The sequence below is a fragment of the Rhinolophus ferrumequinum genome, chromosome 19 (genome assembly GCF_004115265.2).
Source record: "Rhinolophus ferrumequinum isolate MPI-CBG mRhiFer1 chromosome 19, mRhiFer1_v1.p, whole genome shotgun sequence".
Lineage (NCBI taxonomy): Eukaryota > Metazoa > Chordata > Mammalia > Chiroptera > Rhinolophidae > Rhinolophus > Rhinolophus ferrumequinum.
The window spans coordinates 10,526,320-10,545,506 of NC_046302.1; the positions used below are offsets into that span (position 1 = coordinate 10,526,320).

Below are 19,187 nucleotides of genomic sequence, written 5' to 3' on the forward strand. Positions count from 1 at the left end.
GTTATCCAACCTCTAAATGGGGTAATAATATTATCTTATAAGAATTAAATAGATCTGACTCATGGTAAGTACTCAATAAATGATATCTGTATTTGTGTTATTATCATACTTAATCGTTATTTTTATTTATTCTACATACCACCAACTAGGAAATGTAGTTAAACTGCAGCAACTAAATAATATCCTGCATCCAACAAATAGTAAACGAGATGATGCTGCCAACGTTGACCATTCTGTCTCCGAACTAATCATTGATTTGTTTAACTCACGGCTGTGAGTTTGAGTATGTTGCACTGCTAATGTTAAAGTTACTCTAAATAAGTGATGAGTGCTTTCATGTTTATTCTCTACTCCTCAAGTACAGTATTTTTTAATGAACATAACTTTGTTTACACTAACGGTACTTCTTAATCAGGGATTCACACATATCATTTGATTGATATAACAGATATCATTTGATTGATATAAGAAATTTCCAAATAATGATGTTTAAGAATTAGAAATGAGTGCCAATAAATTTCATTAAAAAAGAAGAAATGAATACATTCTGTACAATGTATTAAGTACGTAATGTGGACCAGAAAAATAGTTATATGTGGGGTAATGCAGCAGTGAAATAAGTAGATATACTGCTTAATGTAGTGGGGTGGGAAATAGATAGTATGGGAGTTATACATCTGTATGAATATATGTGTAATTACTTATACATTTAATTATAAATGCAATCAAATGCAACATGCATGTAACTTCAGCTGTGGTAAGTACTATGAAGGAAACGCGAAAGGTCAGAGAAAACTTTTCTGAGAAGTATCTTTGAACTGAAACCAAAGAGTGAGTAGGCTTTAGCCATAGAAGGCCATCCCGGAAGGGGAAGCAGTGTGATTGAAAGTCCTAAATTAGGACAGTGTTCAGAATCTTCAGAAACTAACGAAGGCCAAGATGGTATGCATTTGTGACAGAATGGAGTGGTAGACGTGAGTCTGAAGAAATAGTCAGAGCTAGAGTTTGCTAGGCCTTGTAGAGCACGTTAAGAATTTTGGATTTTGTTATAAGTACACATTGAAAGACTTTAAGCAGGAGTCTAACGTGATCCAATTTGCATTTTAAAAAATTCCTCTTTGTGCCTGGAAGGATGGATGACAAGGGCGCCAAAAGAAGCAATTCGAGAGATGAGAATGAAACATAATGGTGGATTGGACAAGCTGATAGAAGTGATGGAAAGAAGGATTTTGGAGGTAGAATCTCAGGACTGGGTGAAAGGTTAGATGAAAGGGTTAAGAAAGGGAGAGGGCTAGACTGAATCTCAGGTTCTGGGTGGATTAAGATGTCTTTTTGAGACGGAGAACAAGGGGGAAGCCTCATATTTAAGAGAAAAATATCAAGAATCAATGGACTGGACTGTTTTCACATGGGTGAACCCTGTTACTGAAGTGTTTGAGTAGAGATGTTTTTTAAAGACATGTGTGAGGAAGTTTAGATTAGGTGAATTTTAAGGTTTGTTTGTTCTAATTCTAGAGTTTGCAACTACTGGATGGATGTTAACTTGACAACATTAAGAAGAGAAAACAACAAATGTTTGGCCATCCTTTGACCTATGAATTGGGTACAACATATAGTTTTTTATTACTTTCGATATCAAATTAATTGCCACTTCACATTGTCAATATTGTTACATTATATGAAATTGGAGTTTTAAAGGTTTGAAATAATGTGATAACATTATTCATAAGACCTTATTTTTTGCACAAAATTCAAAATATCCCCATCCTCTACGTTAAAAAGAAAATCAAGAATTGCGATTTCAAAGCTGACACATCCCATGAGTTTTGAATTGTTTTTATGTTACTTTCCTATGGCTGTATTTCATTTTAGCTGGTCAACAGAAATACTAATCACTCTTTTCTCAAATTAATAATGAACTGTGACATTTTTGAATTAGTAAGGTATAGAGGAAAACATCCTCACTTAGAGTAAGGTCTTCCTGTGTAGAACAATTACAGGACTTTAACTTAGAAATTATCCTGCCCAGCCCCCACAGGTGTAGCTTAATGCAATACAATACATCCAGTCGAATTAGTGAATAATCTTTTCCTCCAAATATTTCATATGGATTCTCAAATGTGTTATTTTAGGAGGCCTATTTCTTCTCTTCCCCTTTGTCTCTAATTTTCCCAAAGTATCGATTTAAGGTAAGTTGTTAGCAAGTGTGTAGACAGCTTTTAAAACTGCAGTGATACGTGGGTAGAACGGCAAGTATCAAATCAGAAATTATTCCTTACATTTCTATTCCCCCAAGGAGGAGGAACTGCAAGATGGAAAAAGGCCTGTCATCATCAAAACACATGTGGAGAAAATAATTTCCCAGTGAGAAGATAAAATTCGGTGAGCTGTCTCTGCGGCTTGAGGTACGAGTGTAGAATCTGTTCAAAAGACCTTGTATTAGCAGGATATAAATGACAATCAGATTATTTGACAATATGTGGAAGAAATATGTACACATACGTGCCAGTAGAACTTTTTTCTCTTGTTTTTCAAAACTGTAGTACAGCATTTTTGTTTTATTTCTTTCAAATATCCTGAGAGATATTTCTTTCAAATATCTTTCAAGAAAGAAAGAAAGAAAGAAAGAAAGAAAAGAAAGAAAGAAAGAAAGAAAGAAAGAAAGAAAGAAAGAAAGAAAGAAAGAAAGAAAAACATCCTGCATCGAATCCACAAAGGGAGACCCTCTCTCTCTGTGACTTATATAAAACCATATCTTAATGAATAATGTATGGGGCAGTGTCTGCCCAACATGTAAGAATAAGAATGTAAAGCACCATAATTCCTCTTTGTGCCTTGTGCATGACTTTATGGTGTTTCCATGCCTGTGGAGAGAATATGAGATGAAGCCAAAATAAAGGATAAGATTTAGAGTTTTAAGAGAAAGCTGTTTGCTTCTGCTTAAATAGGAGAGACATTAGTAATTCAGACAAGAAAAGCAGCAGAGTGATAGACACTACAACTGAGGAACAGAGAAGCTTTGTGGGCCCCTTGTCTTTGTGGACCCATCTAGGTGCCATGGGGTATATCTATCTGCAGTACGTAGGTAGGAGGAACTGCAGGCCAACCCTTAAATTATATGTGTCAAATTTTGCAATCCAAAATGTATTTATTAAAATGATAGGTTGGAGGAAAATTTTCCTGTCCAAAATTTGAAGAGGAAATTTAAAGCGAATGTTGATTTTGCTATCCCTCACTCTCATTTGAAACATGTAGCTTGTGAACATAATCATGTTCCTTAAAATCCAAACAAATTAAAACACATGAAAAGGAAAAAGAGAGGAGGGAGACAAATCAAGACTTTTCTGCCTGTATTTCAGTGAATCTTGTGCGATGATACCAACACATCTCTGCTTGATAACTGATTAAAATCACCTGCCAATTAGGACAGTGGGGAGGGGTAGTTGGTGAGACAAAGGCAGATGGGCCTTAAGTGTGCACTCAGAACACTTGCCTTTTCATGCTCTAATTTCTGTGTGACTAGAGAATGCTTCTCTTCTGATCATCGAATAATTTCAAGGGTTTTCACAAATACAGGTCTGAGATTTAGATGTAGTAACATCCCATTTCTCCAGCATCTGGGGGCAAAAAAACACATTATCACAAAGGGGAATTTTCCAGCTGACTGAGCATAGCCCTTTAAGTACCAAAACTTAAAGACAAAGAATTACCATTTTTGATTGAAGCGCTTCACAATGGATACAGCTTTTCCTGACTTATTCCTGTAAATTTTGGTGATTCCCAAATTTGTATCTCCAATCAACACCCCTTCCCCAAACCCTACATTCTTTATCTAGTGTCAGCTCAACAGACCCATTTGAAAATCTATTTATCATCTCAAAATGATCATGTTGATACTTTTTCCTAAACCCTTCCTCTCTCAATAAATGACAACTTTATCCTTCCAGTTGCTCATGTTAAACACTAGCTTCAATAAGCTATTTTCTCTCTCCCTCTCTCTCTCCTCTCTTTCATTCTCTCTATCAACCCATCCCCACATCCAATTCATCAGCAATTTCTGCTACTGCTATTGTCAAAGCATCTCCATAATGGATCACCCCCACCATTCCCACCCTACTTCAAGCCACCGTCATCTGTCCCTTGAAATATTGCAGCAGATCCCTAACTAGTCTCCATGCTTTTGTTTTTGCCTCACAGTCTATTCTCAACCCGGTCGTTAACATAACCCCTCTAAAATGTAAGTTAGCATGTGCTTCTTTTCTCTTGAAAACCTCCCATGACGTCCCACCTCACTCAGAACAAAAGCCAAAGTCCTTCCAATGGCCTGAAGCTTCCCGTGAGTCAGGTCCAATATCAGTATCATCTCAGTGCTCACCCCTACATCCACTTCATTCCATGGACAGGCCAAGCATCCTTCTGCCTTTCCACGTGTTTTATCTCCTGTTTGGAATATTTTCTTCTAAAAGATCTACATGGCTATCTCCCTCGCTTTCTACAGGTCTCTGTTCCAACACGATTTTCTCGGCAACTTTCCTGACTACCTTGTAACAAATACACCTTCTCCCTATTTCCCCTCAGTACTTTATTTTTCTCCATATATGTATATCATTATCTTTAAAAAAAGTATGTATGTATGTATGTATGCGTGTATGTATGTGTGTATTCATTTATTCATTATCTTTTGGCTTAAAGTTCTCACCTATGAATAAATAAATAAAATGTATGACATTAACTCTGGGATGTCAGTTATATTTTGAATAACTGAAATTGGCGTATAAGTGACCTCCTAATATACCACTGGGGAGGAAATTTTTATATGCTTAATATCTTGCCAAAGAGTTGTTTGAGGAGCAAGAATGTCCAAAAGAGATATGAGAGCTCCCTTTAGGTTGTCTGAATGATGAGTTAGTGGGACCAGGACTTCATTTTCTTTCCAGAGGAGGGAGTGGCACTCTAGGCTGTCTTCTGTGGAATTGGTGATGTCCATTCCTGTGGTAAACCCAGGATGTCAAGGTTGTTCTGGTGGTCCGCAGCTGGTTTTCTTCAACAACTCCTAGGATTAATACCAGACAGGCAGGCACCAAAGGGGGCTGATTATTGTGCTCAAGACTTCCCCATAAAAAGAGAGAACAATCAAGGAGGTGAATTCTCTCCCAGCAAGGCATAGCTGGGTGCTACATGTAAGCAGCACAGAAAGGGAATTTGAGGACCTGTGGCTTCTCTTCTCTTGCTTTCTTAATAAAGTCTACTCTTTAACCCATGCTTTTTGGGGGTTTCTAAGACCACCCTCAGGTTCAATAATTTGCTAGAAGAACTCACAGAATTCCAAAAATCTCTTATACTCATGGTTATGGTTTATTACAACAAAAGGACACAATCTAAAACCAACAAAGATAAAAGGAGCGTATGGAAGAATCCATGAGAGACCAGGCACAAGCTTTCCATTGTCCTTTCCTAATGGAGACGTTTGATGGTGCTTAATCCTCCCTGAAATAATATGTGACATGTACAGAGTATTGTCAACCAGGGAAGCTCACCTGAGCCTTGGTGTGCAGGGTGTTTTTGGGAGTTGTTCACATAGGCATGGAGCTCTCATGTGGCAACCTTAGCTCCTCAGTCTCCAGCCTCTCCAGAGGTCAGACTGATACTGTGTTGCCAAGGCCCCCACCATAAATCTCACTGTGAACACAGACGATCTAGTGTGACCCAGGTAAACAAAGACACTCTTATCAGACAGGGTGTCCCAAGGAATTAGAGGTTATTTCCCAGGAGTTGGTCAAAGACCCGTTTTTTCTTTGAAATATGCAAAGTTTGAACACCTCAGACCTTCTGAATCAATGCCGAACTGCACACATGCCATGTGATTTTGTTGAATTCCTCATTGATCTTTGCACAGTAGATGATAATTATGAAGGAACTGACCTCATGTGGCTTTAAAAAAATTAACCTGTTCATTGTAGCTATCAGAGTTATTTTCTTTCTTAAGCTATGGAAGAGAGTCAGCTAAAGTGATATTTGTGGTAATGGATTAATAATAAGAGTCTGGAAAGTTCATTTATAAACTAATTGGAGTTTTCTATTAGTGCAATATATTTCTATAACCAATATATTGCATGGTCAGATGGACAATTAAATTTTTCTATAGCAAACATTTTTACATTTCTGGGAAATTAAACAGATTTCTTGATTATTTGTGATAGATGTTTAATCATAACAGTAAGAAAGTATAAAAGATTAAAACATAGAGAATACTTTTCTCCCTCTTTGTTTATACTACTCCTGTGATTTTCAGAAAAATATTTTTTAACCTCTGATATATCGAGGATAATACCATATATCGAGAACTATACTTTGCATTCTCAAAGTGCTTATGGCAACAAAATTATTCAAGAATTCTTATCAAATACAATTGTAACTTACCCATTTATAGAGAAGTTTACTCAAAAACAAATTAAAGTCATAAATTTCTAATTTCCACAATGTAGATATTATCAATTAGTGACTTCCACTAAAAGAGAGGAGTGATATTATTAAGAACCAAAGAAACCAAAGGAAGAGCTATTTTGCAGCTTTATGTGTGTTCATTTGCAGAAGTTGCTTTTGAAAATTTATAGTAAAATTCAAGTTTGACTTGCATGCACCAAAGACAGGGGAAGTGCTGTGAAGGAGGTGTGCATTTTACTACAGGAGTTCAACTCATACTATGGAACACATGATGCTTAAAAAAAACAAAAACAAAAAACAAAACAGGAAAGATTTGAGCTCTAAGTGCCCAGATGATATTACTGAATCAAAACCCAATATATTTTTTTAATGGAAAACAGATAATAAGAATTCTCTCTCTTCCAGAAACTAGAGTTTTAAATCAATCAACAAGCCAAACAGAAATATTCCCTCCAAGCCTCTAATCCAATAAAAATTAAGGGGTAGAATACACATAATTTGGAGGTCTGCAGACTCCTAGATTTATCTGTAATAAATGTTAAGTCTTTTTATATTTTGAAAGTCAACCAAAATTAAATTATGGTTTTTTGGTACTGCAAGGAGATATTAAAACACTCATACTGAACTTGACCCATCTCCTCAATGTTTTTTGTTTGTTTGTTCATTTGTTTGTTGCTTTTCTTGAGTAATCACAATGATTATAAGCTCAGGTATCTATGCTTCTCTGCCTCTACGCTGAGGCATTCGATAATGGGAAGACAAAGAAAAAAAATACAGTCAGAATTTCAAACCTGAAAGAAGATTAAAGTGAGTACACTTTAAAATGGTTTAATATATAGAAAACTGAGGTACGGAGAGGTTAAGCCATCTGTGCAAACTGGTTCACATTTTCATTCATTATTTGTTCATTCACTGAATACATTATTATTAAATATCTTCCCTATGTTGATAAAAGTTAACAAAGAGTTCAAAGTCTAGGGCACAGCTAGTCAAGAAAATATCTGCAGCACCAGGCAGCAGCTGAGTCTAGAATACAGCACTTTACCCAATTTCCAGTGGGCACATTCTGCTAGCCCAGGTTTTCTCCAGTCTGCTCTTTGACAGGAAACACCAGGCCCTGCCCTAGAGCGCCTGAATCTGAGAATATACCAAAGAGACATGGGATTCTAAATTTTTAACAAGTGCCCAGATAAATCTAATCATGAGGCACTAGCAGGGCTTCCACCTGCTGGCCAGTTTCAGCGATCTCTCACCTTTTACGGCCCTCTTTCAGTTGGCAGGCTCCTGACCTGATTGGCTTAAAAGTCCCATATCTGACTGTTTACATAAGAACCTGTATCAGCGTTTCTACTGAGCTTTCAAAAAAAAGCAGCAGCAACAGCAGTGTAATGCAAGAACTCAGCTCCTGCTCCCCACACAAGAACGCAAGATATGGTGAAGCCAAAAAGAAACACCAACGGAGCCATTGGATGGGGGTTCATACCACTATATTCTCGCTGGCAGCTGGGTTGGAGATACAGGAGCAAACATCTGCCAGTACCAGTACCCCAACATGTGGTCTTCCTGTACCTCAGTCTCACTGGCGGCGGGGCGAGACACAGGAAGTAGGATCAACCCGATCCACAATCCGCTTGCTAACTGCACTTGGTAGCCGCAATCCGCCATCCGCTTCTCTGCCAACCAACCAACCCCCTAGCTTAGCCACGGCAGTTATATTAGTGGCTGATGGCTAACTGGTTACAGCTGATGGCCAACTAGCCACAGCTGATGGCCATCCAATCACAGTTGATGGCCATTTACTACCCGAGTGAGCACCTTTCCACGTGAGGCCGAGAACCTGGAAACAGCACTCCTGGCTCTGTCCCCACACCATCTCTCCCATCTTGTGCCTGCCCAACATCTTCGATTCAGATAGAGAAAAAAGACACAAAGTTGTTACAAAGCAGACCATGCTAGGACAGCGAGATTCACAAATTTTCCATCAAGACAGAACCAAACAAAGGAAGTACTGGATCAATAACTGTCAGTGATAGATTGTGTGTACTCCACACCGTTTTAGTCACATCACACCGCTGTCCCTCCTGTCCACTCACCCAAATGCCTTTGAACTCATTTATGCAGCTATTAAGGCAGTTTTCCTCACAGAATTGCATTACGTTTAGCTGAGCCTCATCTCCTTTGTCCCTGGACTTGGGACCCCACGGAGGGCAGGGAGCTTATTCCCAAGTCATGTCCCAATACCTGCACAGTCTTAGGATGCACAGATGCTCAATAAGTGTTGTGCAAATGACACTGCCAGCTCTCAGTCCAGAGTTTTCCCCACAACCCCACAGGACCTCTTCTCCCACACATGCATAGGGTGATGAGCATGACATGACAGAGACAGAGGAGAATAAACTTCCGTAAGTGGCATGTACTGGCACATTGACTTCTAAGGAACTCAAGTCGCTCGAGACCAAAGAACATGGGTGATCGTGTGATGTTCCATTGGCAGCTCTAACTCATACCGTAAAACCAATAGTCTTGTACTTTTCATAATGTACAAGGAATGATCAAACAATACAGTGAATGTTTAAATAAAAAAAAATTATTACAGTAAAACACATTGCCATTAATCCCCCTCAAAATACTCCCCCTCGCTTCAAACATACTTATTCCATCGTTCTTGCCACTTTCTGAAGCAGTTCTGGAAGTCCTCTTTTGTGTCTTTAGTTGCACTGTCGTGGCTGCTTCGATGTCCTGAATCATTTTGACTTTGGGGAAGAGCCAGAAGTCACATGGTGCCAGATGCAGCGAATAAGGTGGATGAGGACACACCACAATGTTTTTATTTAACAGAAATTGCCATATACCAGAAGCATTGTGTGATATGGAACATTGTCATGATGGAGGATGATTTACTGCAGACTTTAAAACACACCTTTTTTCAATCATAGCTCACACACAACTGACTGCACTGAGCAAGTTGAAAATTGTCACACCCTGTTACTAAGATTTAACACCCCGCTTCCCGTACTGAAGATCTGCCTTTCCGTTGGATGGCACTCGGCAGCAGTAGCCACCGTATTTTTTTATCATAATGGAAAGGCTCTACGTCACACATTGCTTCTGGTATGTTGTCACGCAGCTGCCTGCCCATCTGTCCCCTCGTGTCTACCCCTAAAAAGAAAAAGAGTCTGTGAGACTAATCCTTTCAGGGACTTTGCTTCACCTTTGTGCTTATACCTTATGTCTCCTTGTTTGGCCCCAGAGGCTAGCCAATGACGGGTAAGATTCCTCAAGCGAGGAATGACCTAAGACAGGCACAGTCACGTGGGGACCACCAGGAGAATTCACGGGGTTGATAGAGGTGGGCACAGACCCCACCTTCCCCTGTCTAATAAGAGCTTCTGCCTCTGTGGCTGTATTCCTTCCCACAACTTGCTTGGGAAGTGATTCTAGATGTGATAACATCAGTTCTCCATCTCAGCAAGTTTCAGCATAAAGGTTTTGTCCCCTGGGGAGGTACAAACAACAATTATTAATACATCATGGGACTTTCGGCAGGCAAGGGTGATTGGTTTGAACCAGTTTTCTGGTACAGTGTATGAGACTCACAGACCCTAGAAAAAACAATGCTACTTCCTTGTATGTGCATCAATAAGAGCCACAAGGTGGCCCGATTCGGGGCTCTCAGTCCTGTGAGGCTGTGAGACCCTTGGCCCCTGTTTCAAAACTTTCTTGATTTCTGTTTCTTTCTTAACCCTTCGCCACCCTTTTTTGTTCTCTCACAGCCCATGTTTCACTGGACACGACACTGGTATACGGCAGTTTCTGTCAGATAAACACAATCACGGTGTGTCTTCATCCACCGTAATGTAGTTCATGGGATCTAGCACTGTGCTGCTTCTGGCTCTTCCCCAAAGTCAAAATGACCATGAAATATAAACGTTTTGAATAAATTCAGGACATCGAGGCAGCCACAGCAGTGCAACTAAAGACACTCACAAAAGAGGACTTCCAGAACTGCTTCAGAAAGTGGCACGAACGATGGGAGAAGTGTGTTCGAAGTAAGGGGGGTATTTTGAAGGGGATTAATGGCAATGTGTCTTTTACTGTAACACTTTTTAAAATTTAAACATGCACCATAATATTTGATCACACATCATATGCTTCCCTCAAGGGTATCAGGAAATACTTTGACACTTTTAATGGATCCCAGTTCATCTTTTATTTTCTGTCCTGTGCTGAAATAAGGAGTAAGTCTTTTTTTTTTAGAAGCTCTCTCCTTGCAAGTAGATTCCTATGACACTACTAAAAAATCTGCATAGCAAGCTTCATGCTAATAGCTTTCAGTTATGCTTGCCTAATGACTCCCAAGCTCTTACAAATTTATTATGCGCTCTCTCTGCTTCCTTTTTGTTACTATGCTGCCCCCCCTTTTTTTTTTTAATTAGTAATGCTTTGGATTCAACATGCAACTTGACAGGTAACTTAAAAGGAACACTTATGAAAATTATTTTCTTAACAAAGTTAATTATTGTTCCCAATATTGTTTATAACAGCTTTGCTGTTCCTCTAAATTTATTTTGCTTTCTTAAAATATATGATGAGGTTGTATTTTGGTGTGTTGGGATAAAATTATAACTGGTAGTAGTACTTAGTTGCACATTTTAATCTGTTTTGTTTTTCTCAAGTATATCTTTCACAGTACTGAAAATCATTCTTTGGTGAGTAAGAAAATAGGGCACATGTAGCTACTTAAGTAGATATTGATAGAATAATTGAGTATTTAATAGCTTTATATTGGCTAAAACTAGCAGCCTTGAATTTTTGCTTGTTTTTTTTTCTCTCTCTCTTTTTAGACCATTTCCTGAACTCATCTTGTATTTTTCACCATTTGTAACAGAATCTCAGTGACTTCATCCAGACTCCCCCCGGTCCCCATATATTCCTGAAAAGAATCATCCCAATCCATGTGGATACCTCCATGTGTCTTCCTGTTTTTAATGCATAGCTATCCAAATGCATATTTAATATGTGCTTTGAGGCATATGAAATAGAATTTTAAAATGCAATAATCCATTACTAATGAAAGGGTTTAGTTTAGTGTATCCCTGCAAATAATGACAGCATCCCCTCTTTATCTCTTTCAGTCCAAGCACGACTTCATTGTCAAGTCCCTCTGTTTGCTTATTACAGAAAGACAGTCTATTAATGAAGCCTGGGAATGGAAACTATTTCTCCTATTAACCATTTATTAAGTAAACAAGCTAAGTGATGACTGTTTTTCTTTCTAATATGCAGTAGTTTTATGTATTTAGCAGTATTGATCCTGGAACAGATGTGTCCTTTCAAAGTTGTCTTCTTTTCCCATGAACACAGGATTTCTTCCTAATTGTAGGCTTGTAAGCTGCAACTGCTTCAAAAGGTGTTTCTGAACACACCACTGAAATTGCTCCATAAGGAGAACCAAGTGACATGAAAACCACAATATGGTCAAGAATGTGAGCAGCCAGCTCCCACATCAAGCACCCAATTAGCTCATATTTTTTGGCTAAATATACTCTGCAGCCAATGCAGTCATCCGCATTGCTTTGATTTTGGAAGCCTTAGAAATACCTAGGAGTTATTTGAATGTGGCAGTATTACAAGAAGAAGAAGATAAGCAAGCATTTCAGTCAGTCAGCGAACTAGCGTTTGACAGCAAAACAGTGAAAACTGCATCAAATTTCCTTCATTTTATTGTTTTGAATAGCTAAGCACATTAACCAGTATTTCACTCAACACTTCCCTTTATCAATAAAAAGGAGCATTCACAAAGAATCAATATCTAAAGCACATCGGCAACTACTATTTTATGATTTCCTCAAGCTAAGTGTTACAAAGAAAACCTGGGTACTCTGCTTTTGAAAGACACCGGTGGAAGCCTACAAACAAACTGATACCACTTTTTCGCATAAGTATAATAAGCTCTTGGGTCATCTTCAAAATATGGTTAGATTCTTTCCCTGGAGTAGAGTTACTGTTGGATCAAGTGACTGAAAAAAATGAGGAAAGGAAATAAAATGATTGCTCAGCAGGAAAAGCTCGGTGCTGCTGTCCCGGCCTGCCTCTCTGCCCATAGCAAGGTCATGGAAATTCAGCATGAGCCCAAGTGGTTCTTCAGCAGCAGACTCGAACAGTCGTGATCCTGGCGTCCACTGGTGTTTGTCTGACAGCTGCATGTGCTTCAGCCAACGCTCAGTAAGTGATCTGCCTGGTTCTGCTCTGCAGAAGAAGGCTCGCCCTGCAATTTCCTACTGAATCATGAGGTCAAGAAAGAATTCCACCGATGTCCTTAAATAGTCAGCTCCAGCAAGCTATCGTGGATGAGGATACCGGAGTGTGCCTATGTGTGCCTGGCAGGGAGAGGCAGGTCTTTGGTTGGTTGCTGCTGGAGGGGGAATTTAGAAGTGACTTCAGCTGCCTCCCAGTGACAATGGTAAGATCTGTTTGCAGCGGTTTGACAGAAAAGCTCATGCACAAATGTGCTAATGGAACTATGATAGCTGATGAAATTGGCTTCCCTCTTTTAAGGGTGGGAAATTGACTCTGAAGTCTGTTAGGAAAATTACCTGTCCTATGACTAAATTACACGTACCCACTTTGAACAGCTCTTAGAAGTAAGACGGTAGCTCCATACTAAAACTGCCTCAACTCAGAACCTGAGAATAAGCTACCCACTGCCCCAGCAGTTTGCTGCTCTTTCCAAAATAGGTTGAGGTGGTGGCGGGGTTCGGGGGCGGAGGTGTGAGGGGGCGGAATTGGTGTGCGATGGCTGTGTAAATTAAGGGTTTGACTGAGTCCTCCTGATCGTGGTCTTTGGTTACTGTTCTTTGCTCCCTGAGACTTTGGGGCTCCATCTTGTCTGCACCCCGCAGGATGTTATCCTTGATCCCACCCATTGCTGACATTTCTCTGGAGCAGGGATCACAACTTGCTGCACATTGTAGGAACCCATGCGAGTTTCTATCCCTCTCACCAAACTGTGAGCTCCTTGATGGAAGAAACAGGGCTTCACTCTGCTCTGGTTCCCAACCCAGTGAAGTAAAGAGAAGGTGCTAACAAATATAAGTTAAACTGAATTAAGCTAAGTGTATTAAGAAGTTAGACAAGCCTTGGCTGCAACTCCACATCCTGTCTTGATATTGTTAACTACGTCGTGTAGACAAAAGTGTCAATGATCTGAAGGTACTATTCTTTCTTCACTGTCACCTTTTCATTCTAATTCTTTAATTCTCAATAAATAGTAATGTCTTAGGGGCTCTTAGTTGCTGTGACAGCAATAAGATCCAATGAACTCTGCAATTGCTCATCCTGAGGTTGCATTTAACTAACAGCTATGTACTTTTACAATTAAAAAACAAAACAAAACAATATTTTTACAGAGTTTTTTGTCCTTACAACTGTTAAACGTCACTAAACTCATTTTTTAAATGTCCATATGTGAAACCAAGTGGCGAATATTACCCTCCTCTAAATGTTAAAAGAATAATTACTTTTTTTATGTGGCTGGTCTATGCCTTATCTCCTCTTTCCTGCATTTTGGCCATTTATTAGCTCATCTCTGAGAGGGCAAATTTAGTAAGAATGGAGAAGTGAAGTTAGAAAAGTATGACAACCATTGGCTGACATCTCTAGAAAAGCTCAGGGACCTGACTAGATAGCTCGCAAGAGGATTGAGAAAGAAGAGTGAAACTGCACATTAAAATCAGTTTGCATTTATTATCTGAAGCCATCATCATGCTGTCCCTGTCACTCACCACCAGATGTAAACATGAGCAGCTTGATTATTACTCTACAATCCTTTTAGAGATAAATTTCCTATGATCGTTCCCCCCACCAGAACTCAAAGGGAAAGCTCTGCCTGTTTTTGTCACCGCCGGGAGAGCAAGGTTCCAGCTTGCTCTTTGGTCCCAAATAATGCTTGGTGGAGGCAGGCATAGGAGCCTGTCTTGCTGTCGCCACTTCGCTGCAGGTTGCCAATTCAATGGCTGAAACCAGACGGTGTCAATGCCTGATGCCGTACGTGGCACACAGCACATACGTAGCAAATATTTGACTTTTGAATTACATTGAATCAGACCTGCCGACCGCTATCCCAAAGTCCAAATCCCAGTGCTTCTCAGGAGAATCAGAGCAATTATTGGTCTTCTGAGAAAAACCAAAGACCTGTTTCAATTTACCTTTACAATGAGAGGAGCAAGATTTCGTGGGGGTTATTAGGAACATACAGAGTTAGTAAACGCAAACGTTTGCCTAGGATGGTGTTCCACAACGATTCACAAATATCATCAACATAAGCCTTGATGCAGGCGACCGGAAAAAGAAAGCTCAGACTAGAGAAGGACTCAGTTGACGGAGACTCAGTGCGCGGGCTACTGCGCCTGCCCCCGTGGCGACATCAGTTGTGTTTTTTGTCTTTCAGGTAGCTGACGAGCATCTCCAAGCCCCCCTCCACCAGCTCTGGCAGAGGCTTGGATAACGGGTTGTGGGAAATGTGGAGCCCTTTGTCCATGGGGTTCCACGCAATCCTCGCCAGTCGACACAGCAGGTAGAGTTCATCCGGGAGGCTCTGGATGTCATTGTTGTTCAAGTTCAGCAGCTCCAGGCTGGTGAGGAGGCAGAGCGACCGTGGGAAGGAATGGATGTTGTTGTTCTCAGCGATGAAGATCTGAAGGCTGCCCAGGCACTGGATGCTCTCGGCGATGTTTTCCAGGCGGTTGGAGCCCACATGCAAGAAATCCAGCTCCTTCAGTGCAAACACACAGATAGGGATGTGAGCAAAGCAGTTGTTGCTGAGGTTCAGCTTCCTTACTCTGGAGAGGTCGGCAAAGCTGGCAGGCAGCTGGCAGAGGCTGTTGTGCGACAGGCTGAGGACTTCCAGGTTCCTACAGGCACTCAGCTCCGCTGGTACCTCGGTCAGGCAGTTCATGTTGACGAACAGCACCTTCAGGCCCTTCAGGAGGCTGATTTCTCTGGGCAGGCTCTTCAGGCGGTTCCCACACAAGTTCAAAACCACCAGCCGGGTCAGCCTCCCCACCTCAGGGGGCAGAACCCGGAGCTGGTTGTGAGACAGGTTGAGTTTCTGGACCTCAGACAAGCCCCACAGAAAATCGGGGATGTCTGTCATTCCCTTGGTGACCAGGCTGAAGCTGATGTGGCACATGCCCCGCTTCAGCAGGGACCGCGGGTCTTTCCCCGAGAGCAGCGCGTCGTCCCACGCAGAGAATTTCTGCCTCCTCCGCAGGAGCCCCATCCCTGGGGAGCCCTTGTCCTTGGAGCCGGCATTTGACTGCTTGGCTCCCATTTACCTTCCTTTCCACCCTTTCCCACCTGTCACCCAAAGGTTGGGATCGTGTCCTACCCCAGCTGCTAATTTCCTGGCTGTCACAGGCAGGGAGCGCGGATAGAGGTGAGAACTGGAGGGCGCCCAGGCGGTACAGTGCGGAGGAAGCTCACAGAGGGTCTAGGTCAGGTCTCGCAGGTGTCCAGGACACCGTGATGTGGCCGTGAAACAGCCAGGCCCATCCCATCCCCGAGGGCGAGTTTAGGTGGTTGCTCTCTGGGCAGCCAGGCTGTAATGCTATACTTGTCCCGGAGGCTGAGGAACTGAACCGCTCAAAACCCTTTGAATGCCACCGGCAGCTGTCACTGTCATTCTGCCTGGGCTTATCAGCCTGGTGTGTGCAAACAGGTCACAGGGAGGCTGCATCTAACTCTCCCCTCTCAGCTTTTCTTGGATATCACAGCTGAGCAGGGTGATTAACAAGCCCACCTCCAAAAAGAAGCAAAGAGGAAAAATAAAGCTGGCCACACAAGTGCCAGTCTGTCTGTGTGGTCACTGGAACTCATCCGGACTTCAGAGTAAAACTGGGCTAAATGCGAGTGGCAGAGCTTTGCTTCTAAAGTTAAGGATCGTCAGACGATATCATATGAACCCATTTCAAACTCTGGTGAGTTGTGTGGTTGTAAAAAAAATAGCAGAAGTAGCCTGGACATCTAGAATTCTCCAGGCCAAAGGTTTTACACGGTGCTTGTCAGAGCCAATTCAGTGAGGAGAGAGTAACGGGGGTCTGGACCCCCCACTTCCATGTCAACCAGAGAAGCTCTGGGATCATCTTTTCACAGTGGGCTTCAGAGGTTAGTAGGATGCACTTTAAATGTTTGAACAGCCACTTGAGTGACTGTATTAGCAAGACAAGCATGGGATACCCACAGTCCTCAAAAACTACTCTAGAGAGACCTCCACGGGAGTACACCTCTCTCTCTCTGCCTCTTTCTCTCTCTCTCCACCCACTCACCCTTTCTTGAATCAAAAAACAAACAAACAAGAAAACAACAACAAAAAACTGTACCCTAAGTAAGTAGAGTTAATTGGCCTTATGGGCTGAATTGTGCCCCTCCCCCACCCCCAAAATTTCAAATATTGAAGTCCTACCCCCAGTACCTCAAAATGTGACTCTTTGAAGATAGGTCCACATGAGGACACAGGGAGCAGACCGCCATCTGCACGCCAAGGTGAGAGGCCTCAGAAGCAACCGATCCTACTGGCACCTTGATCTTGGGGCTTGTAGCCTCCAGAATTATAAGAAAATAAATTTCTGTTGTTTAAGCCACCCAGTCTGTGGTGCTTTTTTCCAGCAACCCTGAAAAACTGATACAGTTGAGGAGGAGGCAGACACATTATAAAAATAGGCGGTAATTAATGGGAGACGCGATATGTTAATACAAGGTTAATGACCCAGGCTCTGAGGAAAGGGTTTGCGGTCTGTATCGAGAGCTAGGTTGCCTGGGAAGCATGTGGCTTTTGCTGGCAGTAGCCCAGGTGCACAGCCCAGCACAGCAGTTGTATGTCCTAGAGAGAGATGCTCATCTTATGACCATGGTGTCAGAGCTGTAATCACCAAGCCAGGAGCTTGAGCTGGGCCCTGACTGGTCGCCAACGGGGGAATCTGTGGGCCCATCCATAGATTGGTCAGCATTTGGGCAGGAGCAGCAGGTATAAAATGCCAAGGCCTCTTCTCACTCTACTTGGAATTTGAAAGAGATCTGACCCCTTCTGATTGAGTAAGACCCTGGGATTCTTGCACAAAGTTGAAGACTTTGAATTTTTTTAAATGGGACGCTTGAGTGTTCTAGCTATTAATCGGAGGGGTGGAGTAATGTGGCTAAATTTGTACCCTAAATGTTTGCAGCAGACCATGCCTTATATTTGCAAATTTCATATGGCAGTAGGGTCATGCTATTTCAAAATAAGCTAGCTATGTTACTTCTTTCCCTCTTTTTCTTCCACGAGCATGAGAAATGTGCTAGAGTTCCTGAAATGTGGGAAACAGCAGGAGCTGGGATGGTTTGAGCAAGAATCAACAGCTTTCTTCTTTGTGGCAATTCTCTTTCCTCGTAACACATTTTTTTTTCAATAAAAACTTTTTGAGCATTTATTAATAGCTAACATTTATTAAATGTTTACTATATGTAAAGCACTGCCCTTGACACCTTCCATGCAGGACAGAGGTATTAAAATTATCTCCATTTTACAGATGAAGAAACGAAGACAGAGGTCAAGTCACTTATGCAAGATCAAGTCACTCGCCCAAGTTTAAGTATCTAGTCAGTAATAGAATCAGAATTCAAACCCAGTTAGTTGAGGTCCACAGCCTAGGCGCTAAACGTTGAAGACTTTGGACTTGGCCCTGTAGAAAGATGGAACAACTATGGCTAGGTTATGTTTTGTTTTTGTTTTTTCTTTCTTTTCAAGTTGCTAAGGGGTGGGCTGGAGAGAACATACGAGAGAAATAACTACATAACTACTTGCATGGAAATAACTACATAATTAGTACTTAACCCTAATTGCTCTACACCACCACAGCTAGGAAAAGCAAAAGTTGAAATATCATTCCAAAAGACTTTGACGTAATGGATTTAATCCTCTCCAAAAATAGTTCAGTTCTCTATCGAGGTTCTCATATGTCAAATGGATGAGCTGTGTGAATAGCTGACTTTGTTTCTGCTAAGTTTTTGAAATGTATTTACTGCCCACTTAGTTAACCATGGTTATGCAGCCAGAGCATGGGTCACCTTGAGGGTGTTCTTGGTCTCTCAGGCCCTGTGGTCATCTATGAAACAGGCCTTTTGGGGGATGATTTCCCAGAGCCCCTCCCCACTCTGCAAGTTGGATTCTCACTACACACGAGACCACTGTAGGGAAGTAAAAGTCACATTTAACCTCTTCTCTGGTGAAAGCATGAAAAATCCAAGGCAGCTTTTATTTCGCTTACATTAAAAATGTAACGGGGAATGCTGTTGGCTTTAGGATTCACTATGGAGACCACACATCTGACCTTTTGCCGAAAGAAACTTTTCAAAGCTCGCTGAGTAGATTGCAGTTTGGAATAAGTCTCAGAAGAACGCATTGTTGGACAAAGGTTTTGAAATTCCAGGGCAGGGTAAGTAATGTGGCTGTCTTTAAAACCTAAGGAAGTTGTATGATAATTGAAATGTATTTAGTATGCTCTGTGTATTTGCTACATTTTTGTACATTCCAATTGATGATTGTTCTAACATATAAAAATCGACATTTATTATTTCTTTAATCCCAAATAAAATAAAACTGAAATGATGAGAGTGGGTTATGAAAATAGTAGGTTATGAAAACATCCAAAGCTACTCCTGAATTCACTCTAATGGAATATCTATTGAAAACAATTTTTTAAAATTCT

General features: G+C 41.2%; 1 protein-coding gene across 1 annotated transcript; it reads right to left on the reverse strand.

Annotated features, from left to right (window-relative positions):
- Positions 1 to 14,055: 14,055 nt before the first annotated feature.
- LRRC30 (leucine rich repeat containing 30) lies at positions 14,056 to 18,898 on the reverse strand. The gene has a single exon (XM_033135562.1). It carries the CDS (start codon positions 15,773 to 15,775, stop codon positions 14,870 to 14,872), a length of 906 nt encoding a protein of 301 aa, XP_032991453.1. The 5' UTR covers positions 15,776 to 18,898; the 3' UTR covers positions 14,056 to 14,869.
- Positions 18,899 to 19,187: the final 289 nt, after the last annotated feature.